Consider the following 27,328-nt stretch of genomic DNA (forward strand, 5'->3'; position numbering starts at 1 on the left):
GTCAAGAGATCAAGATCATCCTGGTCAACACGGTGAAACCCCGTTTCTACTAAAAATACAAACTATTAGCTGGGCACGGTGGCGCGTGCCTGTAGTCCCAGCTACTCAGGAGGCTGAGGGAAGAGAATTGCCTGAACCCAGGAGGCGGAGGTTGCAGTGAGCCGAGATCACGCCATTGCACTCCAGCCTGGGTAACAAGAGCGAAACTCCGTCTCAAAAAATAATAATGATAATAAATAAATAAACTGCATAACTGATAAAGACAGGAAGAGAGATTCACACTTAACCTGAAAGAAATCCCAGAAAGCTGAAATAAGCACCCTTTAGTGATGCTCAAATCAAAGTACTAAAAACTAGAACTGCTCACCAGTATCTAAAGATTTCAACATCAATTTGATTTAATTTAAACACCGAGCACCTACCAATATGTGAACTCTGAATTAGTCACAGGGGCTACAAAGACTAATAACAACATGCTCCCTTCTTTGATAAAGTCACAAAGACAGTGGGTGGGTTTGTCTGGTAGGGGAAGGGGTTGGATCAAGAGAGAGAAAAAAAGAACATGTGATAAGACAGGCATGTGATAAGAAAAAGACAATAGCATTCTCTGAATTTCTCCTCTATTTTTCTTTCTTATTACTTAAAAGTGGCAAAACATTTTCTTCCCTTCCTCAAATAAGACACATTCAGAGTGTTTGTCCCCAGGCAGACAAACTTTGTTCTTTTCAGAACAGATTAAGAACTACAGGAAGCACCACCAGCCTGATACTAGGGAGCTGTCCTGACAAGTACCCCAGGAACCAATAATCCTGAGGCCACAGCGATCGCCTCGGTGCTCTTCTCCCTTGAAAATCAGAATTAAAGCATAATTTACCTCAAAGTCTAAACTTACAGAGGAAATGGCGCTTAAAAGCAACGTATTATCTTCTTCCTGTTTGGGAACATCCCCCTTTCTCAGTCCTTCAGAAGGGCCCAAAGAAGTAGTTTGGCTAAAGTTGTTCCCATAGAACCAGTTTCCAAAAACAGGAGAAATTACTGAAGAATATGGCTTAGGCAACCTACATGGGAATTTTCCAGTTGAACCTCCCAGTTTCCAGCAAGCAGAGTGAATGAGAAACCAGGAAATGGGGTTTTGTTTTCAACCACTTGAGCACAAGGTTTATGTTACCTTCTAGTGGGTCTTCATCTTGGTTTTCAGCTAGAGCTGTGGTTTCCTGCAATAAAAAAGGATCTCATGAGAAAATAATTTTACTTAAAGGTTAAATATCAATACATACTTTATTGGGAAAAACTCTAGCTTCTAAAAATACTATCTAAAATAAAAATAATATTGAAAATTAATCCCTTAAAATCAGATTCTGAATTTGATGGAAAGAATCTTTAGGTGACATGGTACAATTATGAAAGAGGTAAACTGAGTCACAGAAGAATTATTACAAAAGAGCAGCAAGCCTAACAGGGGCCTCTGGCCTTTGGATTTTCTGGGACCTAACTAGCATCCTAGAGCCTGAGCTAGGAACCAGACACCAGGGTCCCTGGTATCAGGCTCCTTATTTCCTGTACTCATGCCTGACTCTACCTGGAGTTCTGCTCCTCCTTCCAGAATACAATCTATAAAGTCTCCATAAGCACATTTTCCTCATGGCCCTCTAATCATATCCCCAAAACCCATGGCTCAGCTAAGAACCAGGATATTAGGTGCTCAAGAAAATGAGAGGCTACAGCAAAGCAAACCAATCATATTCTTACATAATGAGAAAAGTGAACTGCAGAGGCACTCGCAAAGTAAATCTTGGTTGGTTAACCCAGACTCTGTTGGATCTACTGGGGCAGCATACATTTTTACGATTCCGCTATAGACTTGCTGGGAACCTGTCTTTTTAAGTATGGCTAGCTATTCCAAGGAATCACTCTATCAAGGAAGGGCTGATCTAGCTCCTGGCACTTAATTAAGCTTCCCTTGCTAATAAGAATGAGAAGGTACTGAGAGTCAAAGATCCACTATCTTTCCTTTTCCGTCTATCTGAAAGTATGTCTCCCCTTCACTCTGAAATATGTACAGGTTTGGAAAATAGGTTACCACAAATTTCAAAAGACAATCTGTGTCATTTTTGTATTTAGATATGGCTAAATGGTGGCATGCAGCCCATAGTCTCAGCTACTTGGAAGGCTGGGGCAGGAGACCCAGGAGATAAGGCTGCAGTGAGTTATGATAGTACCACTGCATTCCAGCCTGGGCAAAAGAGCAAGACATCATCTCTAAAAACTAATTCTATAAAAGGGAAAGAAAGAAATGGCTAAGACACCCAGAATCCATGCCTCCACAAGTCCTTTCCAATAATACAAGACTAAGTAACCTCACATTTTCCTCCTTTCAATGTGCATTCTGGCAAATGTGGATGCTAAATAACCAGGGTGAGGGAAGCAGCAACTATTTGGAGACAGATAGTATCCAAATCTTTCTAGTCTGAGGGTCACTGGCACTGTGTATGCAGCTGACTGCCTTTAAAAAGAAGCACGTTTATAGGCTGGGCGAGGTGGCTCAAGCCTGTAATCCCAGCACTTTGGGAGGCTGAGGCAGGTGGATCACTAGGTCAAGAGATCGAGACCATCCTGGTCAACATGGTGAAACCCCATCTCTACTAAAAATATAAAAAATTAGCTGGGCACGGTGGTGCGTGCCTGTAATCCCAGCTACTCAGGAGGCTGAGGCAGGAGAATTGCCTGAACCCAGGACACGGAGGTTGCGGTGAGCTGAGATCACGCCATTGCACTTCAGCCTAGGTAACAAGAGCGAAACTCCATCTCAAAAAGAAGAAGAAGAAGAAGAAAAGCACGTTTATAAGTCTTTCCTCAGCTAGAGATAGTCTGGGAAAGTGTGCTGATGGGCCACAAAGACCTGAGAATCATGTTGGAGACACCCACCTCCACAATGCCAAAATGTAAAGAAGAGGGCTGCAGAGGGGTAACCCATTAACTTGGGGAGATAAAGGTTATGGACACAGGCACAGCACATTGGGGGAAGCAGGGAATAAAGCTAGGACATCTCAGCAATACACGCTTTATTAGAGAACAAAATGGGGATGGGTGAGTGAAAGAGCGCTACCACAGAGCCTTCCCATCTTTAGTTTTGCTCAGCAGCTTCCCAACAGGGATCACCCAGCAGGATGGCAGGCAGAAGGCACAGTGGGGTCACCACAACCACAAAATATATTTATATAATTCTTGTACAAAAAAATGCATGTTACAGTAATAATTTGGCTGGAGGGCGAGATAAAAATCTCAGGATGTGCCCACAAAAATGGACAGAGGAATGGAGAGAAGGGGTAGCCAGGTGAGAAAAAAAGGCTGTTCATTTCTCAATTTTCTCATGAGTGATGAAAAATCAACAAATACTTTCACTTCTGAAGTTGGTAATATACTCATTCTTATACTTCTCCATTTAAAGATAGAAGGGTAACCACCAAAAACAGACCATCTCCCAAAAAAGAACAAAAAGGGAAGAGGTGAAAGAAAAAAAAAAAGAGTGACAAAACCTCAGGCAATGTGGTGAAATATATTTTTTTAAGCCCTTCAATATCAAACATCTGTTAAAAGGGAAAAACCTGTATTGGGCCAAAAGGGGGGAGAAAATGACAAGAAATCTAAAACAGACCTGAGAAAAATTGAAAATGAAACTTTGGGTGGTAAAATATCATAATATAAAGCAAATGTAAGTTTTAAAAGTCAAGGGTCTAGATGTGAAATTCAACTTTGGTTTTAAGGCAAAGATCATCACGCAAACGGTGTCACTATGCATATTAGGAGAAAAGCTAGGGTGGGGGACGTCCGTAACATTTAGAGCAAAAATTGTTAATTTCTCTAACCTGTGAATATCTTATGCAGTCAAGCAAGAGAAACACAGCTCAACAGAAAAACTAGAAAGATTGTATCAAAGTCACAGAACACAGATACCAATAAACACTTCAAGAGATATTTGCCCTCGGTAATAGATAAATGCCTCCCTGGCCTATCAGATTGCCCGATCATATACAGAGAGGAATGTAGAGTAGCAAGAACACCCACCACAATAATGAAAAGTACAAATTCTTGCAGACTTTAAGTAATTTGCTATTTAAACATTTTTATGTTACATCCTTTAATCCAGCCCTTCCACATCCAGAAATAAATTCTTGGGAAAAAATCAACACTCAGAAAAATGCTTGAAGATAAGTAAGTTTGTTAAAGTCTGGAAAATATTCAAAATGTCAGATAAGGGATGAGCTAAAAATCACAATGTATCTAAATGAGCTCACTCTGTTGCTCACGCTTGAGTACAATGGCACAATCATGGCTCACTGAAGCCTCAAACTCTTGGGCTCAAGTGATCATCCCGCCTCAGTCTCCCAAGTAGCTGGGACTATATGTGTGAGCCATTTTGCCCAGACCATAAATGGGCAACTTTTAAAGAAAGGTCTCCTTATGCAGAAGCAAGCAAAGAGCAAAACGGTATGTACTACATAGTTCACTCTTGCCTAAATCATCTCCTAACCACCAAAACAGAAAGACAAACCATGCTGATTTAGCAAGAGTACAGGGGAAAGATCTAGAAGACATCCACTCCAACAGTACTTTCTTCTAAGTGGAAAGGGAGTAGGGAAGGAGGAGGGGTGTGGGGGGAGCTTTTCCCTGACTTCAATACATCTTTGTGTGATTTGAGAAATATGTCACTTTAGTAATTCAAAGTATTACATCTTTTTAAAGTGTTTTTATATCTAATTGCTATAAAACAAACCCCAAAACTACTTTTTGTCCTATATTAAGTGTTAAAGAGTAAAATTTATTGAATTATGACAATTTAAAATTTAGTAGCAGGAATTTAGACAAAGACTTCATCAGCCTTTTGTTTCTGGAAGAGAATGAGAAATTATCTGCAAGTGAAAACTTACGGGTTATACATGTCCAAACTCAGCGAATCATAAAAATTAAACATGTACAGGAGACTTTCTGGGTATCAAGTGTACACCTCAGTAAAGCTGAACAAACGTTTGTCTGAGGCTATCATCAGCTTTACTCTCTAGTTTTAAAACAGGCAGCAAAAGCTGTGGCTGTGGGAATTTGGATGAGAGGATAATAATGTGTGAAGATAGGAAAGTGACGTTTACTATTATCGGGCCCATGAATGACACAAGATTCATTCCAGCAAGGGATACCTTAGGCATAACCAAAGTTCCAGCTGTGTGTTGAGGGGTCTCACGTGCAGAAAAACAGTTCTGTCCATTTCCATCCACTGCACAGCTGTAGCTGTAGCCAGAAAGAAGGTAAGAGCTGGGCTGCTGCATGTACCAGTTGCCACAGTGGTAACCCTGGATGGGCTGGAACTCCTGCTTCACTCTAATAGCAGAGGGGAGAGCACAGCAATGACAACCATCACCAACCAACATAGAATCATCCACAAACCCCCCAACTTCTTTCCAGGAAGTTTGCAGTAAGTTGAACACCTATGTTCAAAGCCATTGTTTGTAAGTTACCAACAGTTATGTAGCAAATAGAACAGTAACAGCTTTCTTTTTCCTTCAAAGGAGAAAACTGCTCACCTTTGCCAGTAGCTGGAATAGTTACTGTGTTGAGCTATGCCAAAACCTGCAAAACTCTCCTGTTCTGCCATTTATCCAGAAACCTTACAAAAAGAGAACAGAATCCGGTTTTTATTCCTGCATCAAAAATTCTGGCCTGTGGGCTAAAACCTCTCAACCCTGACAGGTAAGTCTCGCAACTACCTGAGATAATTACATTTAGTGGCAATTCCTGCTAGGCAATTAATTGCTTGACTTTCCTGACAACAGGGCAAAGGTGTGTGTGTGTGGGGGGGGGGTGCACTAAGGCACCTGGGAAAAATTCTGCCACCTGTTCCTCTGGCTTCCACCTTCCGGCCCTCTCTCCCAACTGTCAGGCCTGGGGGAGCCAGCAGAACCCCAAGGAGGGACAGAAGGGGAAGATGTGTCCGTCGACAATGAAAGAGTCTCCACTGCATCCCTTATCATAACAAGAGAAATCTTTAATAACAAAACCTTAAGACAAATACATTTCTCTCCTCAGTTATCATTCTGAGAATAACTATTGGAACTAGCCAGTGCTTTTTTGTTTTTTTTAATCCCATGCAGGGATTAAAAGCATAATTATTGAAAGCATAATCCAAACTAGCTGCAAAATTAAGGGGCAGCGAAGAAGGCCTTCCTTTGCTCCCTTCCCTCTTGTTTCTCTTCCTTTTCTCTCTCTTACACCCTACATTAATGAGAGTACAGGATACAATTTTAAAGAAATATTTCTCTTGTTCAGTATTTTTCAAAAACTCATGATAAAGCTTCCCAAAATTTAACGTGCATACAAATGACCTAGACTTGTTTAAAATGTAGGTTCTTTAGGCTGGCACAGTGGCTCACATTAGTAATCCCAACACTTTGGGAAGCTGAGGCGGACAGATCACGAAGTGAGATCGAGACTATCCTGGCTAACATGGTGAAACCCCATCTCCACTAAAAAATAAAATAAAATAAAATAAAAAAATTAGCCAGGCGTGGTGGCCCACACTTGTAGTCTCAACTACTCAGGAGGCCGAGGCAGGAGAACAGCTTGAAACCAGGACGCGGAGGTTGCAGTGAGCTGAGATCACGCCACTGCACTCCAGCCTGGCAACAAGGTGAGACTCCATATTAAAAAAAAAAAAAAGATTCTTTAACTTGACAGATCTGGAGTGGAGCCTCAAATTCTGCCTTTATAGCTGGCTCCTGCCACTTTAAGCAGCAAGGATACACAGTGTCAAAATTCAAGATAACTTTTGAGTCCATATGGGGTGCTTAGGGTGTGGCCATTTCCCTGCTGCTGGCTAATAACTAAGTGCTAATGTATTTTCTGTTTACCTGTATTGTGAAAAATAGCAGACTTGATGAATTCAAAACATTCTGATCATTCAATCATTCACCAGTTATTTATTGAGCCATTACGACAGTCATCCCTTAGTATCCAGGGGAGATTGTTTACAGGATCCCCCTCAGATACCAAAATCCTTCGATGCCCAATATAAAATGGTGTAGTATTTGCAAAGAAGCTACACACATCCTCCCATAAACCTTAAATTCTGTCTAGATTACTTACAATACTTAATACAATGGCTATACATTACTTCATGTGGGTTCAACAGTAGTATCCGGCATGCGGCAAATTCAAGTTTTACTTTTTGGAGTTTTTGTTTTTAAGATGGTGGCTCCCTCTGTCACCCAGGCTGGAGCACAGTGCTGTGATCTTGGCTCACTGCAACCTCTGCCTCCCAGGTTCAAGTGATTATCCTGCCTCAGCCTCCCCAGTAGCTGGAATTACAGTCACCTACCACTACACCTGGCTGATTTCTGTATTTTTAGTAGACATGGGATTTCACCATGTTGCCCAGGCTGCAGTGCAGTGGCGTGATCTCGTCTCACTGCAACCTCTGCCCTCCAAGTACAAATGATCTCCTGCCTCGGCCTCCCTAGTAACTGGGATTACAGGCAACTGCCACCCCTGGCTTTTTAGTTGAGACGGGGTTTCACCATGTTGACCAGGCTGGTCTCAAACTTCTGACCTGAGGTGACATGATCGCCTTGGCCTCCCAAAGTGCTGGGATAACAGATGTGAGCCACCTTGCCCAGCCTCCCAAATATTTTCAATCCATGATTGGTTGAATCCAGTGATGTAGAACCCACAGACGCTGAGAGCTGATGGCATACACAAGGCAAGGCAACTGGCATTGATATAGTGGAGTTTATCCGGAGTGAATCTCCCCATGTCTTCAAGGGAGATTTTATTGATTAGCATCTATGGCAGACATTGTTGGGTGCCACCCATTATTGATTTATTTTCTTCCATTATAACAATTCTGATTTCACATGGGCCAGCAATAGGCTCAAGCTAAAAGACTACATTTCCTGGATTCTCCCTTGAAGCAAGACGTGGCCAAGTGGCCAATATGGCTAAGAAGATCTAAATAGAAGTATTAGAATGGGATTGGGGAAAGCTGTGTGGGAAAAGGGTATTTGCTAACTTGGAAGGGGGCCTTTTTATCGTCTACTCTCTCTCCAGGTCTGGTGCTGGGATTACAAATGACAGGGGGAGTCAGAATAACTGCAGCTATCTTGGCTATGAGGTGACATGAGGGAAGAAGTCATACAGAGTAACATGGTGATCCAAGACAGAATGAGTCTGGGTCACTGATGACTAAGGACTCTTTCCACTAGCACTAGACTGGCCTACTACTGGTTTATTTTACTTAATAAATGTCTTGTTTAAACCACTGTTATGTCAGGTTAAATACAATTCCTAACGACTATACCTTAGACAACCAATAAAAATGTTAAAAATTCTTTTTCTATAAAATCTTTTTTTTTACTTATCTCATTTTAGAACTGACTTTATTTCACACAAAGAAAATCACAATTATGGCTATGACCAGGTGAGTGTTGAGGCTGCAGTTGGAAAGGAATATAGAATTTGAACACTGAGGAGGTGGTAAGGAGACCAAGGAAGAGAGAGGTCAATGTAATCATGCTGAAACCAGCTAGGAAAATGGCAGCAGCTGTGGTGAGGAAGGAGACTCGGGCATCTAGGATCACCTCCCCCTTGATCTCCACACTGCATTTCAATAGAAGAAAAGGCTGGCTGGTGCCTCCTAAATCACCTTCCTATAGGATAGCAGGCATAGTAAGGGGGAATCTCTCCAGAAGATACTGTTTTTACTTAAACAAGATCAAATCTCCACCCCACTCCATTTGGAGACCAGAAACCTTTCACATGTAATTCCTAAAACTAAACCCAAGACCCTTTCATATGTGATTTCTAAAGCTGTAAACCCAAGACCCTTTCACTTGTAATTTCTAAGGCTGTAAACCTAAGATCCTTTCACGTGTAATATCTAGAGTGTACGCCTATATAAAGGCAGAGCTTCTCTTTTAGGGGAGCTTGGCCGTTTGGACAAAACATAAAGCCTTGCTCCCAGGCCGTAATAATAAAACCCCTTCCCTCTCTAATTCAGTGTCTGAGAGGTCTGTTTCTCATGGCTGTTCCTGCTTCAGTGGAACACAAGGTTTCGAGGAAGATCCCAGGGAAAAGATGGGCACTTAAGGCCTGGGAGAGGACAGTGACCAGGAAGGGCTCACAAGCACTGTTTTGCTCTCTAAAAGCCCCAAATGCAAATCTTCTGTTTCAACTAGATTACTCCCATGAAGCAGGTGAAACAAATTCTACTTGGGCCCAACATTGGGCAGGTTCAGAGCAGGTAGAGGATTATCTCCAATTCCCTTTGTGCTGGGAAATACAAACTGGACCAAACCCTCTATGAATACATTCCCATGCAACCTCCGTAGTCCTTGAGGTTAACAGTGTTGCTATGTGTCTCACTGAGAAAGGAGAATTCAGTAGGAACATGAGACTCTTGTGATATTTCTAACAGGGCTGGTTTTTCTCTACTATATCCTGTTTTTACCCCAGGATATCCACTTTACTACCCTCACCACCTAAGAAAAACAAATACTGGATTTTACTCTAGCAAACCAAAGCTAGGCACTACAAATATTTATTAAATGAATGAATAAATCAGAGCATAGCTCAAGTGCAAAAATCTTTTCAATCAATAATTTAAAAGCAAAGCCACAAAACAAGATAATCCTCTTGTGCTTTAGTATTGATTAATGAACTCTCAATATTGGTTGTTTCTTGGAAGCTGCAGATTTCACAAGAATAAAATTAAATGGCTTTTTACATCCTTTGTTTGGAGAGAACAGAAGGCTTTACGGGAAGTTATGCTCAGTTCAAATCCAGTTAAACAAGTATAAAACTCTCTACTGTCTTTCTCCAGACAATGAAAATCCGCAATCTTAAGACCGAAACTGTTGAAAAACGCACACTTTGAATGAAGAGACCTTCCAAACAGGGATTGTGTGAGCAACACAGCTGTTTATTCACCCGGGTGCAGGTGGGCTAAGGCCGAAAAGCGCATTAGCAAAGGGCAGTGGGATAGGAGTTGGTTTCAAAGGTTTGGGTAGTTTTTATGGGGGGCAAGGGTGTTGCAGAGTAAGTCCAGTTACAGTGGTGGACGTTAGGAGCAAGGAGTATACATGACCACAAGTTAAGTTACAAAGGCAAGATTAGGTGAGAGGTCTCTACATTATCGTAAGAACAGTTAAGATGGCAGGGTTGGGTGAGGGGCTTGTCAGGGAAGCTCCAATGGGTGATTATGGACAATGGGGAATGTAGGCAAGGGGTAGGAGACAGCCAAGGCAAGCAGGACTTCAGACTTTCAGGCTCCAGGCTTGCATATGGAGACCTGACAGAAACTACTGCCACAGCCATGCATAAAATGCAATGCTGCTGCTTTCCTTTGTTAAAGCGAATGTTCAAGGCTGAGGACCCATAAAAAACAGCATTACTGGCCGGGCGCGGTGGCTCATGCCTATAATCCCAGCACTTTGGGAGGCCGAGGCGGGTGGATCACGAAGTCAAGAGGTCGAGACCATCCTGGTCAACATGGTGAAACTCCGTCTCTACTAAAAAAAAAATACAAAAATTAGCTGGGCATGGTGGCATGCGCCTGTAGTCCCAGCTGCTTGGGAGGCTGAGGCAGGAGAATTGCTTGAACCCAGGAGGCGGAGGTTGCGGTGAGCTGAGATCGTGCCATTGCACTCCAGCCTGGGTAACAAGAGCAAAACTCCGTCTCAAAAAAAACAAAAAAAACATTACTGGCTCTACTGTTATTTAGCTGTGTGTTCTTAAAAACGTCCGGATGTATCTCAGCACTTATAACCTAAGAGTGAATCACTGCATTTTACCCTTAACGAGTTACCCTGACACTAATCTTTTTGAAACTGTACTTAATGTTCTCCAAAAATGTACATCCACATATTTGCATATAATTTATTGGGACTGAAAACCCCTGAAACTCATCCATGAACCCCCCCAGATTAGTAACAGCTGGACTAGGTGTTGTCTCAGTCCTCCGAGCTCTATAATTGGTTCCACTAATTTCTAAGTTTTGGGGATTTTTGTTTTGTTTTTTGATGTTTTGTTTAGAAAAACGACTTTTAGTTACCTTCATGATGCTTAACACCATGGTTTCCATTCTAGAACCAGCCATATTCTAAACTTCCCGGTCGGAACGAAAGTTACTTAAGCAAGTAAAAGTGTGACAGTTTGTAACAGATTCTGAATATAGTAATAACCTTTTTATGGTTAAAATTTATTTTTAAAAACGTATTAAACAAGTATTAATTCTTCTCAAACATCAGTTGAGATGTCCCTGGGGTAAGGAGACAAGGTATCAGGGACAGTCCAGAAGTAAAGGAATATACAAAGCATGACTTTGACAGCTGTAGAGGTTTTCTTTTTTTTAATTTTTTATTGCATTTTAGGTTTGGGGGTACATGTGCAGAACATGCAAGACAGTTGCATAGGTACACACATGGCAGTGTGTTTTGCCTCCTTTCTCCCCTTCACCCACATTTGGCATTTCTCCCCAGGCTATCCCTCCCCACCTCCCCCTCCCACTGGCCCTCCCCATTTCCCCCCAATAGACCCCAGTGTTTAGTACTCTTCTCTCTGTGTCCATGTGTTCTCATTTTTCATCACCCACCTATGAGTGAGAATATGCGGTGTTTCGTTTTCTGTTCTTGTGTCAGTTTGCTGAGGATGATGTTCTCCAGATTCATCCATGTCGAGGTTTTCTTTTTTTTCATTTTGGATGGGAGTATAATGCTTTTGCATTAAAATGAACAGATACGTTGTGGAGCAAAATGAGTAAAGACACGTTTTTAAAGATAAAATGTGAAAGTTCAAATATATATGTCTTGCCTACTCAGTTTTTGTTTTCATGTCCAGAGCACACTCACTTCACACTCCTCCCAGTGGTTCTCTCCTGGAAAGTTACACACTACAAAAAGAAGTAATCTCAATCGTAAAATAATTTGACTTTTTGTAACACAATGAAGATAACTAGCACAAAGTGAAAAATGATATGTTTTTTTTGGAGACAGTGTCTCTCTCTGTCGCCCACGCTGCAGTGCCGTGGTTCGCTCAGCTCACTGCAGTCTCACCCTCCCGGGTTCAAGTGATTCTCCTGCCTCAACCTCCCGAGGAGATGGGATTTCAGGCGCCTGCCACCATGCCCTGCTAATTTTTCTATTTGTAGTAGAGGTTGGGTTTCACCATGTTGCCCAGGCTGGTCTCAAATCCCTGACCTCAAGTGATCTGCCCGCCTCGGCCTCCAAAAGTGCTGGGATTACAGGCATGAGCAGCCACACCTGACCAAGAATTATTTTAGAAGAATGAATGAATACAAGGATTTCCACTAGACTGAAGACTAGTTTGTCAACAGCATTTCAGTGTCTGTAAAGTGCTTACATTTGGAGTTGACACAGCTGGCAGGTGACAACCCAAAGAGGATCTGCTCGTAGCAACCCGCGACCAGCTCCATTCAGCAAAGCACGTACCTCTTCCTCCAGACCGGCTCAACCTGGAGGTGACTGAACCGGACGTCAATAAATAAATAAATAAAAAGGCCTGAGTCCTTTCTGCATCGGCGTCCGAATTATACGTCATGGGTTCAGGGCTGCCTCTAAGTCGCCTGTAAACGTGCAAACACTTTCAGTGCTGGAAGATCACAAAAGAGGAGGAAATGTCTCCTGCGCTACAATGTCAACCAACGCATCCAAAGTGAAATCGTCTCAGCAAGACCCAAATCGGCCTTTATTAATTAACACGTACTGACAATCCAGAACACCAGAGAAGAAAATTTCTTGGAAACAGAAGGGTCTAAGCGCTGAAGCACTGTATCGCACTTGAAATGGAGGCTGAAGTTTTGACTAGGACGGACTATGCATCTTGTTTATCACCTTACCTACTACGGTGTTTATGAGAACTATACAAACCAAGATTTACTCTATTGGGAGATTGTGGGAAAGCTGTAATGTCTAACGCATACCTCAACCTCTAAACCTTATTAAACTTTTTTTTTCTTTGAGACGGTGTCTGGCTCGTCACCCAGGCTGGAGTGCAATGGAGCGATCTCGGCTCACGGTAGCCTCGACCTCTTGGGCTCAAGCGATCCTCCCACCACCGCCTTCAGAGTAGCTGGGGCCACAGGCGCGCGCCACGCCAGGCCCGGCTACTTTCTAAATACTTTTGTAGAGATGGACTCCAGCTATGTTGCCCAGGCTCACTCCTCCATCCCCAAGAGATGCCGCAACTTTGGCCAATATGACCCCAGAGATAGACAAGTGAAGCAAGCAGGCATACAAACCGTGCAGGGGCAAGCAGGAACGCGGACAGATCTCGCACACCGGGTCCCTCGAGGCAGCGCGGACGCTGAGCCGCTGGAACAGGTCATCGCGAACCCTAAGTCCCACCCCTCCTTGCCCTGTTACGAAAGGCTCGTTCCACTACTTCCCGAACAAAAAGGAACCCTAACTTCTACCCTCCTAGTACACAACCCACACCAAATCGCAAGCCAAGAGCCCCACCCCACTGCAGGGAACCGCAGCCACAGCTCCGCCCCACCGGGCCGGAAATTGACCCCGCCTCCTCCTGGACATCACGGAAACGAGGGTCTTCGCAGAGGATGTCCCGCCTGCTCCCCTCAGACGGACCTAGCTCTCGCCTTCCTAAGATATGCCTGCTTGCCCCCAATTTTTTCCTTCTTGCAGTGAGAACGTCCTCATATTGCATCCTTACTTATTCTCCTCTTGGGAAATCCATGTGATCTTCCAGCGCTGAAAGTGTTTGCACGTTTACAGGCGACTTAAAGGCAGCCCTGAGCCCATGACGTATAATTCGGGCGCCGATGCAGAAAGGACCCAGGGCTTTTTTTTTTTTTTTTTGACATCCGGTTCAATCACCTCCATATTGAGCCGGGCTGGCGGAAGAGGCACGTGCTTTGCTGAATGGAGCTGGTCGCGGGTTGCTACGAGCAGGTCCTCTTTGGGGTAACTGTACACCCGAAGTCTGAGGCGTGCGGCGACCGCGAGGTGAGATACCGCGTACCGGGAGACAGCCGGAGGCGGGGCCGGGAAAGTTGGGTTTGGTTCCTACACAGCAGAGGTAAACATTTGAGCGCCTGCTGTTCACTGTCAGATCTCTGGATGAATTGATGAATCAAACCTAAGAGACTTAAGGGAAAAGCTAACCTTTTAAAACACAGAGTGGATATTTTTTCAAAATTAGACAATATCTGCTTGTTACAGTAGACAAAAGGGCCACGGGACACAGAGGAAACGGCATTTCTGCATACGGATAAGTGAGTCGTAGATGGTGGATTTAAGGGTAGATAGATCCCATAAGTTGACTGTATTCAAAATTTAATGAAAAAAGATCTCGCTCTTTCTCTGAATTTCTGTCCTAGAATTTTACAAATTATTAGAGTTAGATTAGGATAAATCACTTATAGATAAAGGATACCAGTTCGTTATTGGTTGGGAACTTATTTGCGAGCTGGGCAGTGGAGTTGCAAAGGTGCTGGAGGTATGCATCTTGCCTTAGAGACGTTCCCTCCATAAGGGTTGGAGGACTGAGGAGATACATAGATGGAGAGAAATTACAGCAGAATGAACAGAAAGCTTTAGTAAATTGCCAGTAGCCAAATAGGTAGGTAGGACTGTACTCACGGCTAGAAATCCTACCTCCTAACATCTAGCTAAGTTTTATTCTTGAAGCAATTCTCAGCATATTCCAGAAACCTGTTTTATTGAGTACAGTACTTTATGAAGTCAAGGTGTCAATCTTGAATTACCTAGATAATTTGGGAGTATGTCACTCGACCTGTTGCTTTTGTTTATTTTGTTTCCTACTCCAGTTATTTGCTTTTGGTCTTTGGCTGAAAAGTGATGTGTTTTGAATAGTCACAGATGGATACTATTGAGTGTTTTCTTTCCAGTGAAATTACTTAACTATGTTTCAGACACACAATAGGCCTACAGCAATCCTGAGGCAGATACAGTTTTTCTCATTTTTGCAGATGAGGAACCAAAATTTTCCTCCTAAATAGGTTAAGCGACTGCTGTAGGCCATACAGCTAATAGTTGGCAGAGCTGACCCAAAATGTCAGGAGCCCCCCAAGGGTCTCTGATATTTGAGGCTCTTAACATTCCCCTATACTGCTACTAAATCTAAGTGATAGCCTAGATAAACCCACATTGTGTGAATTTGAAAAGGATATTATTTGATGTAAGCCCATAGCAGCCCCTCAAGAATGCTTGATTTAAAGGAGACCCCCTTGGTCTTAATTGATGGAAGGAGTATCTGTTGCTCTAATTATGCAGGTCCTGATTTGCAGTAACACGTGTTCAAAGAAGTTTGATGGGTGTTTTCTGTTTGTTTCCCAAATGCTTTTTGATGCAGTTCCTTCAGTTTAAGGAGTGTGAGAGTGTGTGTGTGTGTGTGTGTGTGTGTGTGTGTATGTGTATTTTGCTGTCATACTTCACATTCATCCAGACTTCCTAATCCTATTGTCACATGGCAATAAGCATACAGGTGCTGAGATTTCATTATTGGTGATTCTCAGGGACTTATGTTGGTGCTCATGGAAGCATACCTTTACTCTGTTGGTTTTTCTTTGTAAGACTTGTGGTTGGGCGTGGTGGCTCATGCCTGTAATCCCAGCACTTTGGGAGGCTGAGGCAGGTGGATCACTTGAGGCCAGGAGTTTGAAACCAGCCTGGCCAACATGGCAAAACCCTGCGTCTACTAAAAATACAAAAATTAGCTGGGTGTGGTGACAGGCACCTGTAATCCCAGCTACTAGAGAATCTGAGACATGAGAATCGCTTGAACCTGGGAGGCAGATGTTGTGGTGAGCTGAGATCACGCCGCTGCACTCCAGCCTGAATGACAGAGCAAGACTCCATCTCAAAAAAAAAAAAAAAAGATTCGTGTAGAATCTAAAAGTCTTCTCTCGTCCAGTCTCCATTACTGCGTTCTAGAGTGGTGATACCCAGTGTTGCCTTCCCATCCCCTTGCTTTACCTTCCTGATGAAGTCTCAAGTCCTTTGTGTTAAACTACGTGTCATTTTTTAGTTTTACATGTCATTCTTCCATGTGTGGGATCCATTGATGATTTTCATGAATTGCAGAACGATTTATCTTTTTAGTAACCAATAAATGGTTCCATGGTTCATAAAAACTACCAGTGGATAGTTGGTAAAACTGTGGGGTGACTGTGGCATTAATTGTGTGTTTTCATCTTCAGCAGCAATGGACTCCTGTGGCCGACTTCACTCACCATGCTCACACTGCCTCCTTGTCAGCAGTAGCTGTCAATAGTCGTTTTGTGGTCACTGGGAGCAAAGATGAAACAATTCACATTTATGACATGAAAAAGAAGATAGAGCATGGGGCTCTAGTGCATCACAGTGGTAAGAAAATTGTATCTTAAGTTGAGCCATTTGCTGTATCTATTTTATGGCAGATTCTGTGGTAGAAGATAGAGGAATTTTTAAAAAAATGGCTTCTTAGCTTGGCGCAGTGGCTCGCACCTGTAGTCCCAGCACTTTGGGAAGCTGAGGCAGGTGGATCACTTGAGGTCAGGAGCTTAAGACCAGACCCTTCTCCACTAAACTACAAAAAAATTAGCCAGGTGTGGTGGCACCTACCTGTGGTCCCAGCTACTTGGGAGGCTGAGGCAGGGGAATCATTTGAACCCGGGAGGCAGAGGTTGCAGTAAGCTGAGATTGCGCCACTGCCCTCCAACCTGGGCATCAGAGTGAGACTCCATCTCGGGGGGAAGAAAATGGTTTGCTCTGGGTTGTCTCACAGTTCGTATTGGAAGACAGAAAGGAGGAACTCAGGGAGTAAGGGAGTCAGAGTGAGGTTTCACTGAAACCTTCCTTAAAATGAATCTGAATTTTTTTTTTCTCTTCTTGTCTGTATTATTTTAAAAGAGAAATGTCAGTTGTTAGGCAGATAAAGTTTGCAAGGAGGGTGAAAGGACATTGCAGGCAGAGCCGGCAGTGTGAGGAGCACAAGTAGTAGGATCACAGCAATATCTCACTTTATTGAGGGCATATTGTGTACCCCTCAGTGTGCCAAGAAAGTAGTTTTATCTTTAGTTCATGGAAGAGAACACCTAGTTTCAAAGATGTTACTTGACTTGCCCAAGGTCTCAAAACAGTGGAACTAGAACTTGAACCTAGGTCTAAAGCCCATGCTTTTGACCGCTGGTGTGCATGAGGAGCCGTAAGCTGTTCTGGATTGTGAGAAGGTTAAATTGGAGTATGAGGCGCTACAGAAGTAGATCCCAGAGACCTTGAGAGAAGGCAGGTAGAGGCTGAATGGGAGGGAGGGAGCAAGCAAGCTAATGAGTGATGTGGGCTTGAGGAAAGTACTGCCAGTCTGCTATGGGAGGGCTGCTAACTGAGAATCCAAACAGAAGGAATGATGAAGGCCTGCCCCATTGGAATTGGCAGCTATGGATCGAGCAACATCAGTTTGCAAGGTTTTCTGAGTTTCTTCAGTAGTAAGCCCCAGACATTTCCCTAGAGAGAGGAAGGTTACTTGGTGCGTGCAGTAGGAGGATTAAGTTACAAGGGAATTAAGAATTTTGGTGAAGGAGTAGATTAGGTTGTCAGCTTAGAGAAAATGTGTTGTCAAGGGCCTGGAGATCTCTGAAGTACAAAAGCAGATGGAGTGTGAGTGCAGGAAGGCGTGAAAGGGATGGGAAGATGTGAGCTTGTGGTCAGCAAATAGGTTCCCAGAGGTCAAGATTTCTAACGTGGAACAGCTCTACGTGGTAATGATGCCCAGGCTGTGGTGGTGGGGACTGAAATACAGAGGAGGCAAAGATCACTGGAGTTGAAGTCAAGGAGTAGTAATTCCCACCTTGTTGAGTTTTCCACACTGGTGGTCAAGGTACCAGGGATAGTGGCAGAATCAAGGGAGAGAAAGACTGAACAGGTAAGTTTTTTTCTTCAGTACCAAACATTTTATGCTGTTTTTATTGCATTTTCCTAGGAGACAGAGAATGAGGAGTAACTTAGCTAAGAAAGTTGGTTTTCTGCAAAGGCAGATAAAATAGGTGCCTTTTTTCCTATCCAGTCTTTCTTGTATTTCAGAGGATCACAGCAGGCATGGGTTTCCAGCAGTAAATATGCAGCCATAAACGGCTTCCTTCTATGACATGTTCTCTTAGTATTCAGACTGCTATAACAAAATACCTTAGACTGAATCATTTCTGTATAATGGAGATTTATTTCTCACAGTGCTAGAGGCCGGGAAGTCTAAGAGTAAAGCACCAGTAGATTTTCATGTCTGCTAAGGACTGGCTGGCTGTTGCTGTGTCTTCTTATGGTAGAAGGGCAGCAGCTCCCTGTACAATTCTGCAAGGTCCAGCTTGAGAGTTGGAGCCAGTTTTTAAAAAGCAAACAAACAAACAAAAAAAGTTGTTGTTTTTGTTTTTTTTTTTTATAAGGGGTCTTGCTTATTGCCCAGGCTGAAATGCAGTGGAGTGATCTCAGCTCACTGCAACTTCCACCTCCTGGGTTTAAGTGATTCTCCTGCCTCAGCCTCCCTAGTAGCTTGGATTACAGGCGCCCACCACCATGCCCGGCTAATTTTTTACATTTTAGTAGAGACGGGGTTTTACCATATTGGCCAGGCTGGTCTTGAACTCCTGATCTCAAGTTATCTGCCCACCTCGGCCTCCCAAAGGGCTGAGATTACAGGTGTGAGCCACCTCGCCGTGCCAAAAAAAAAAAAACTTTTATAAGGTCAATAATCTTGCTCATGAGTCATCCTCACTTAAAGCTTCCACCTCTTAAACTATCACTTTGGCAACTAAGTTTCAGCAAATGATTTTGGGGGACACGTTCACACCATGGCAGACTGTCCATAATGCTTTAAGAGCTGTCTCACCCTTCATCGGCTGTGCTTTAAGTGTTTTACATATACATTCTTTTTTTTTCCCTTTCCCATACCCACTTCATACAACGAAGCCTTCTCTCTCAGGTTTGGAAGAAATAAGTTAAATTTGACCTGCCCATACCCATTAGTACAAGAGTTCAACAATAAGAAAAGGAATGACACAGAAGGAGTTTAGACTTTGCGGGGGGGTGAATGAAATAGGGTTCTTGGTTTCTTGGTTTCCTCCATTTCTTGTATAAATCCTTTTTTTTCTTGTCTTTTTAAGAATTCTTTTCTTATTTTTCCTTCAACCCTTATTTTAAGTTCAGGGATACACATGCAGGATGTGCAGGTTTATTACATAAGTAAATGTGCCTTAGTGGTTTGCGGCACAGATCCCATCCCCTAGGCATTAAGCCAGGCATCCTTTAGCTGTTCTAATGCTCTCTCTCCCCCCACCTTTCCCCTCCCAAAGGCCCCAGTGTGTGTTGTTCTCCCTGTGTGTCCATGTGTTCTCATGATTCAGCTCCCACTTATAAGTGAGAACATGTGGTATTTGGGCTTTCTTTTTCTTTTCTCTTTGTTTTCTTTTCTTTTCTTTCTTTTTTTGAGAGGGAGTTTAGCTCTGTCACCCCAGCTGGAGTGCAGTGGCAGGATCTCAGCTCACTGCAACCTCCACTTCCCAAGTTGAAGTGATTTTTGTGCCTCAGCCTCCTAAATAGCTGAGACTATAAGCACACACCACCACGTCCAGCTAATCTTTGTATTTTCAGTAGAGATGGGGTTTTGCCATGTTGGCCAGGCTGATCTTGAACCCCTGACCTCAGGTGATCTGCCCGAATTGGCCTCCCAAAGTGCTGGGATTACAGGCATGAGCCACCACACCCGGCCAGTGTTTGGTTTTCTCTTCCTGCATTAGTTTGCTGAGGATAATGGCTTCAAACTTCATCTACATCCCTGCAGAGCACATGGTCACATTCCTTTTTATGGCTGCATAAATCCTATTTTTCTCAGAGTTGGTAATAGATAAACTTTTTTCTAGGTTAGCGGATATAGGAAAGTAAACTTTCCAAAGTGAGAAATAGGATAATAGGGAGAGGAAAATATGGACAAATGAATGAGAAGTGTTTAGTAATGGATCAAAACAGGTCAGAGTGATAATGACTTGATCGTGGCTGATTGGGTGGCTAGTTCAGGCTTTAGAAAGTGGAAGTCATGTGGCAGTACTCCTGGTTTGTTCCCCAGATTAGCTTGTTAGCCAGTTAGTTTTGTTTACTTCTGCTTAAATTATCCTAGCCAGCCATTTCCTAAATTTGTAATTTGAAGAGGTAAAGCAAGGATGTGAACTGATTCATTCAAAGATGTATCTAAACTGCAGGTACTCTGCTGAAAATATTTGCATAGATTTTAGCAGTTGTACATATACAAAAAACTTTAAGGTGTATTTTAGTAATATTAAGACATCGAGGCCAGGCACGGTGGCTCACGCCTGTAATTCCAGCACTTTGGGAGGCTGAGGTGGGCAGGTCACTTGGGTCCAGGAGTTCAAGAGCAGCCTGGACAACATGGTGAAACTCTGTACCTACAAAAAATACAAAAGTTAGCTAGGTGTATTGGTGTGAACCTGTAGTCCCAGCTACTTAGAATGCTGAGGTGGGAAGATCACTTGAACCTAGGAAGAAGAGGCTGCAGTGGGCCAAGATTGTGCCATAGCACTCCAGCTTGGGTAACAGAGTAAAACCCTGCCTCCAGAGAAAACAAAAAAGGCATTGAGTGTTTTAGTTAGCATAGCATAGCCTTCAAACCAGAAATGGAGTTTGCATTTAAAATGAATATTATTTTTGCCGGTTTTGGTTTTTCCACAGGCACAATAACTTGCCTGAAATTCTGTGGCAACAGGCATTTGATCAGTGGAGCAGAAGATGGACTTATCTGTATCTGGGATGCCAAGAAATGGGAATGCCTGAAGTCAATTAAAGCTCACAAGTGAGTTGGGCTCTTCCCTTTGGCATTCTCCATGTGCCAGTCAAGTCGGGGACTGTTAGTTTCATTTTAGAGGACATGTGACCTTCCTTTCTATTCACCCATCTGGCAAGTTGGCCCTGTCGGTTGGTACAGATAAGACATTAAGGTAAGTCATTAACGCTCGAGAGCATTTTTCTAAGGTGTATCTTTTACTACAGCTCTCCACCATTTAAAAACACTGTGAAACAGGCAGGGCATTTCACAGTATATTTCAATGGTGGAGAGCTGTAGGAAAATATGGTGGCTCATGTCTATAATCTCAGTGCTTAGGGAGGCTGAGGCGAGTGGATCACGATGTCAGGAGTTCAAGACCAGCCTGGCCAGTATGGTAAAATCCCGTCTCTACTAAAAAAGAAATTAGCCAGGCATGGTGGCAGCGTCTATAATCCCAGCTATTCGGGAAGCTGAGGCAGAGAATTGCTTGAACCCGGGAGGCGGAGGCGGAGGCGGAGGTTGCAGTGAGCCAAGCACACCACTGCATTCCAGCCTGCTCAACACAGCGAGGCTTTGTCTCAAAAAAAACAAAATGCTGTGAAACAATGGAAAGGTCAAAAGCTAGTGAACCCTTTCATAATGGTAGGATAAAGATGATAAGCTCTGAACTCAAGCATGTAATTTTGCTCCAATCATCATAGCTGTGAAGTGAAGATTTTTAGGAAGGGAAGCCTTTGGAAAATACAATGGTTATGATGTGTTAAAGGGATATGGGAATGAAGCAAGCCTTAATCCTGCCTGATAATATTTCAGGATGTTGCTGTAAGGAAGATAGCAGGTCTTTTAAATAGCCAATATTTAGTAAAATTGTCACTAGAGTAAGTCGTCATTATGCTTGTTCTTTTACGCTTAGTAAAAGTTAGTTGGTGGTCACACCATAAGTGAGCTTCCTGTTTTGCAGAACGCGGAATCTTGTAGAAGGAAGATCAGCATTCATAAAAAATATAAAACAAAGTGATTATTATAATTTTTTTTTTAAGACGGAGTTTCGCTCTTGTTACCCAGGCTGGAGTGCAATGGCGCGATCTCAGCTCATCTCAACCTCCGCCTCCTGGGTTCAGGCAATTCTCCTGCCTCAGCCTCCTGAGTAGCTGGGATTACAGGCATGCGCCACCATGCTCAGCTAATTTTTTGTATTTTTAGTAGAGAGGGGGTTTCACCATGTTAACCCGGATGGTCTCGATCTCTTGACCTCGTGATCCACCTGCCTTGGCCTCCCAAAGTGCTGGGATTACAGGCTTGAGCCACCGCGCCCGGCCTAAAGTGAGTATTTTTGTTTGAAATACAGGTTGAGCATTCCTAATCTGGAAATCTGAAATCCTTCAAAATCTGAAACTCTTTGAACACTGGTGTGATGCCTCAAGTAGAAAATTCAACACGCAGGCCAGGCGCGGTGGCTCATGCCTATAATCGCAGCACTTCAGGAGGCTGTGGCAGGTGAATCACCTGAGGTCAGGAGTTCCAAGACCAGTCTGGCCAATGTGATAAAACCCCATCTCTTCTAAAAATACAAAAATTAGCCAGGTTGGGTGGCGGACACCTGTAATCCCAGCTACTTGGGAGGCTGAGGCAGGAGAATCACTCGAACCTGGGAGGCAGAGGTTACAGTGAGCCGAGATTGGCCATTGCACTCCAGCCTGGGTGACAAGAGCAAAATGCCATCTCAAAAAAAGAAAAAGAAAATTCAACACCTAACCTCATGATGGATCACAGTCAAAACTTTGTTTCATGCCCAAAATTATTTAAAACATTGTGTAAAATTACCTTCAGGCTAGGTGTATATAAAACATAGATGACTTTCATTTTTAGACTTGAAACATGAGTTCCACGGGTTGTATCCTTGAGATATTTTGCTGTTTAAATGCAGATATTCCAAAATCCAAAACAGTTCTGGTCTCAAGCATTTTGGATAAGGGATACTCAACCAGTATATTTTAGAGTGACTTAATGGACTATGCATATAGATAGATACACATTCTTACATGTGTGCATGTTACACATTTCTTTCCCTGCATGGTGGTGGTTACCTCTGAGTAAATGCTTTGGGTTACTTTATTTTCCCATTTTAGATCTAGATTCTTGTGGCTTTGCCACCTGCCTTTGATTTTTATTATATTTTATTTTATTTTTGAGATAGAGTCTTGCTCTGTCACCCAGGCTGAAGTGCAGTGGCACAATCTCAGCTCACTCCAACCTCTGCCTCCTGGGTTCAAGTGATTCTCCTGCCTCAGCCTCCCAAGTAGCTGGGGTTACAGGTGCATGCCACCATGCTTGGCTAATTTTTTGTAGTTTTTGTAGAGATGAGGTTTCACCATCTGGTCTCAAACTCCTGGCCTTAAGTGATACACCCACCTTGGCCTCCCAAAATGCTGGGATTACAGGTGTGAGCCACTGCACTTGGCCCACCCTTGACTTTTTGAACCTAGATTATTTTCTAAAAAATTGAACTTGCAAAATGTGTTATGAAGAGCAAATGGCATCATGGATTTGAAAATGCACATTATAAATATTTGCTATTTTTATTACTATGATCATTTTATGTTTTATTTATGAAATAATAAATAGGTCAGGCATGGTGGCTCATACCTATAATCCCAGCACTTTGGGAGGCTGAGGTGGGTAGATTACGAGGTCAGGAGATCTAGACCATCTTGGCCAACATGGTGAAACCCCGTCTCTACTAAAAAAAATTAAAAATTTAAAAATTTAAATAAAAAATAAACTTTATTTTTTTCACTTACAGATGCTCACCTAGTGGAATGGTCCCCAAGAGGAGAGCAATATGTAGTTATCATACAGAATAAAATAGACATCTATCAGCTTGACACTGCATCCATTAGTGGCACCATCACAAATGAAAAGAGAATTTCTGCTGTTAAATTTCTTTCAGTAAGTAATCAGAAATCAGTGACCGAAGTTTGTGGTGATGTTTGGAACTGTTGATGACATTCTGCCTGTTATTATTTTTCATCTCTCCTAGGAGTCTGTCCTTGCAGTGGCTGGAGATGAAGAAGTTATAAGGTTTTTTGACTGTGATTCGCTAGTGTGCCTCTGTGAATTTAAAGCTCATGAAAACAGGTAATTTTACCAATCTCAGGTGTATATGTTGAGTCTTAATAAATGGTATATATGCAGCAGTTTCTTAAACCAGGGTATATGTTTTTATTAACTGCAGAAATAATCAGACATACCTACGTGGACAGTATGTGGTATCTAGAGTCTAATAAAATGGTGGAAAATGTTATCTTCATGGCCTTTAATAATGCAAAAGTGGGCTGGGCATGGTGACTCACGTCTGTAATCCCAGCACTTTGGGAGGCCAAGGTGGGTGGATCATGAAGTCAAAAGATTGAGACCATCCTGGCCAACATGGTGAAACCCCATCTCTACTAAAAATACAAAAATTAGCTGGGCATAATTGTGTGCGCCTGTAGTCCCAGCTACTCGGGAAAGCTGAGGCAGGAGAATCGCTTGAACCCAGGAGGCAAAGGTTGCAGCGAGCCAAGATCACACCACTGCACTCCATCCAGCCTGGCTACAGTGCGAGACTCCCTCTCAGAAAAAGAAAACAAAAAAACAATGCAAAATCGGTGAAGTTGTTTTTTGGGACTAGTCCTTTGCACAAGATAGTTTTTTAAATGTCTGTTAGATTTGGAGCCTGAAATCAAACGTATTTGAACAAACAAAAGACTAAACAGTCTTGAGCTTTGTTCCCAACTACTTTTGTCCTTTTATGTAATTCCCCTTGCCTACTTCTTCCCCCTTTATGAGTGATTTTTTTTCCCCCTGCAGGAGAAGTGAACTGTTATTGAGTTCCAGTTTTGTGCCAGTCTTTATTACCTTTTAATGCTTACTGTATTTCTAGGGGGTAGATAATCTCAAAATAAGCAGTTAAGTGGCTTGGCTAAGATTACCCCACTCTTAGGTAATGCAGCTGAGAGTTGAACCCAGTTTTATCTGACTCTTAGATCCCTGCTTTTTCTAGGAATTTTGAAAAAGGTGATCTAATGTGCAGAGTTATATTTTGATGTATTTCATTTGCATGTTCTATGTCTCAAATGAGTCGTCTTATTTATTAACAGTGGTTAAGTTTTAAGAAATCCGTACTTGGAGTACTGCAGTTACTAAAATAAAGGCCTTACTCTTCCCTATATTGGGGAGTAAACATTCTTCAAGGTCGCCCATTCCAGGTGTACTAGTAACACTTAAGATATTTGGCCATTCATTCAGTCAACAAGTGTTTATTGATCATCATTACGAAATACTACACGAGGTATTTAATAATGAACAGAAAAGACAAGAGCTTGTGCTCTCATGGCTCTTCTATTGTAGCGAGGCAATAGATTATAAAGTAAGCAGATCATTATGACAGAATGGAAATAGAAAAGTAGAGTGATTAAGGAATAAACGTAATTGGTTTAGATAGGATGATGAGGCAAGGAGATGTGAGACTTTAAGAATGAGAAAGGAGCTAGTTTTAAAAATAAGAGAGAGTAGGGCCGGGCACCGTGGCACACGCCTTGAATCCCAGCACTTTGGGAGGCTGAGGCAGGTGGATCACCTGAGGTTGTGGGTTCAAGACCAGCCTGACCAACATGGAGAAAACCCCATTTCTACTAAAAATACAAAATTAGCTGGGCGTGGTGGCACATGCCTGTAATCTTGGCTTCTTGGGAGGCTGATGCAGTAGAATTGCTTGAACCTGGGAGGTGGAGGTTGCAGTGAGCTGAGATCACACCACTACACTACAGCCTCGGCAACAGAACGAGACTCCATCTCAAATAAAAGGAAGAGAGAGCCACAGGTGCCACGACCCTGAGGGAGAACAGAGCTTGGTGTATTTTAGGAGCAGATAGAAGACCTTTGTGACTAGGTGAGAGTGAGCAAGGAAAGGGCGGTGGAAGCCAAATGGTGCCTATAATCATATTTTTTCTTACTATGGAAAAATTTAAAAGCATTTAGACTGGTTTATGATACTAATTTTTTTTTTAATGGTACCAACTTTTAAAATTAATTAATTTATTTTAATAGAGATGGGGTATCACCATGTTAGCCAGGCTGGTTTCGAACTCCTGACCTCAGGTGATCCACCTATCTCGGCCTCCCAAAGTGCTGGGATTACAGGTGTGAACCACCGTGCCCGGCCTTATGGTACTAACATTTTAAGACTTGCCACCAGCTTTAGCAGCTGTCACTGTGTGACCAATCTTGCTTCATCTATATGCTCAGCCACTTCCTCTCCCATGTTATTTTAAATTAAACCCCAGTTTTGTAGAGTTTTTGGAAGTTGATTTGATTTACATTTTTAAGGGGCAAAATAGAAGCAGAAAGGCCAATGAGGCTATGTCTGTGATCCAGAAGAAAAGTGATGGCAGCTTAGACTATCAATGGTGGCACTGGAGTGGAGAGAAATGGGTGTGTGGGAGAGACCTTGATTCATCGTTTCTGTTGCCTTTTCTCTCCTTACTGAACTTGGAATTTCTTGAGATGAAGGGCTTTGTTTTACTCATCTTTAGTTCCCTTGTAATAACCTGATTATTTATAGTTATCTATTGTCTTTTCAACTTTTCCTTCAGATATGGTGGGCAGTTGATTTTATCTTGTATTTTGGGCCTGAGTATGATTCACTAATGGAATGTGAAGCTTAGTTATATATATATATTTTTGAGATGGAGTTTCGCTTTTGTTACCCAGGCTGGAGTGCAGTGGCGTGATCTCGGCTCACTGCAACTTCCGCTTCCTGGGTTCAAGCGATTCTCCTGCCTCTGCCTCCCCAGTAGCTGAGATTACAGGCGTGTGCCACCATGCCTGGCTAATTTTTGTAGTTTTAGTAGAGACAGCTTTTTACTATGTTGGCTAGGCTGGTCTTGAACTCCTGACATCAATTGATCTACCAGCCTCGGTCTCCCAAAGTGCTGGGATCACAGGTGTGAGCCACCATGGCCAGCCCCCATTCACCTTTTTAGCAGTTGAACATTCCTTGTGACTGTGAAACCCGGTCCAAATACACACCTACATGCTTATATGAACACACAGATAGATGACAGCAAAAACAGTCACCTGTGAGGGAGGGGACTGCAGCATCCTCGAAGTGGCCTGTTGGCAGGAAGGCTACAGGAATGGGAAAAAGTTGCGGCAGTTGCCCTGGGTGTCTGCCTGCATCCCTCTCAGCTTTCCTCCCTACCTATGAAGACTGTTTACTGAGCTCTTGGGCAACTCTCTGCCTTTTTTCTGTCTGTGGGAGGATGGCTGGTCATGGTCACAGGGCAGGCCGGAGGTCCAGAGAGTTAAAGAAGCAGCCTTCAAGCAATGACCGACCAGCAGTTGATGAAAAAACACCCTTCTGGGCATGGTGGCATGCATCTGTCATCCTAGTGACTCGGGAGGCTGAGGTGGGAGGATCACTTGTGCCCAGGAGTTC

At 42.9% G+C, this 27,328-nt stretch overlaps 2 protein-coding genes across 23 annotated transcripts in view; one reads left to right on the forward strand and one right to left on the reverse strand.

Annotated features, from left to right (window-relative positions):
* Nucleotides 1–13,555, reverse strand: part of LOC144576547 (putative uncharacterized protein C6orf52) — a 29,611-nt gene extending 16,056 nt beyond the window's left edge. For 8 of the 11 annotated variants that reach the window (XR_013533975.1, XR_013533976.1, XM_078368713.1 and 5 more), the window contains exons 1-6: nucleotides 13,301–13,555; nucleotides 12,492–12,625; nucleotides 11,636–11,932; nucleotides 5,577–5,659; nucleotides 5,193–5,373; nucleotides 1,169–1,214 (exon numbers count right to left, since the gene is read on the reverse strand). Coding sequence is in view for 9 of the 11 variants with exons in the window: in XM_078368713.1 (XP_078224839.1) it covers nucleotides 1,169–1,214; nucleotides 5,193–5,373; nucleotides 5,577–5,647 (298 nt within the window). In the remaining 2 variants the exon portion in view is untranslated. The remainder of the gene's footprint in view (nucleotides 1–1,168; nucleotides 1,215–5,192; nucleotides 5,374–5,576; nucleotides 5,660–11,635; nucleotides 11,933–12,491; nucleotides 12,626–13,300) is intronic. The other 3 variants (XM_078368714.1, XM_078368720.1, XM_078368715.1) reach the window with 2 other exon arrangements.
* Nucleotides 13,556–13,899: 344 nt separating this feature from the next.
* Nucleotides 13,900–27,328, forward strand: part of LOC100397878 (p21-activated protein kinase-interacting protein 1) — a 32,926-nt gene continuing 19,497 nt past the window's right edge. For 2 of the 12 annotated variants that reach the window (XR_013533968.1, XR_013533969.1), the window contains exons 1-5: nucleotides 13,900–14,024; nucleotides 16,241–16,406; nucleotides 20,754–20,874; nucleotides 20,945–21,019; nucleotides 23,888–23,985. Coding sequence is in view for 4 of the 12 variants with exons in the window: in XM_078368706.1 (XP_078224832.1) it covers nucleotides 13,941–14,024; nucleotides 16,241–16,406; nucleotides 23,651–23,796; nucleotides 23,888–23,985 (494 nt within the window). In the remaining 8 variants the exon portion in view is untranslated. Of the gene's footprint in view, nucleotides 14,025–16,240; nucleotides 16,407–20,753; nucleotides 20,875–20,944; nucleotides 21,020–23,650; nucleotides 23,797–23,887; nucleotides 25,061–27,328 lie in introns of those variants that run through there. The other 10 variants (XM_078368706.1, XM_078368708.1, XR_013533965.1 and 7 more) reach the window with 9 other exon arrangements.

Source organism: Callithrix jacchus, chromosome 4, assembly GCF_049354715.1.
Source record: "Callithrix jacchus isolate 240 chromosome 4, calJac240_pri, whole genome shotgun sequence".
In the NCBI taxonomy this organism is placed as follows: Eukaryota; Metazoa; Chordata; class Mammalia; order Primates; family Cebidae; genus Callithrix; species Callithrix jacchus.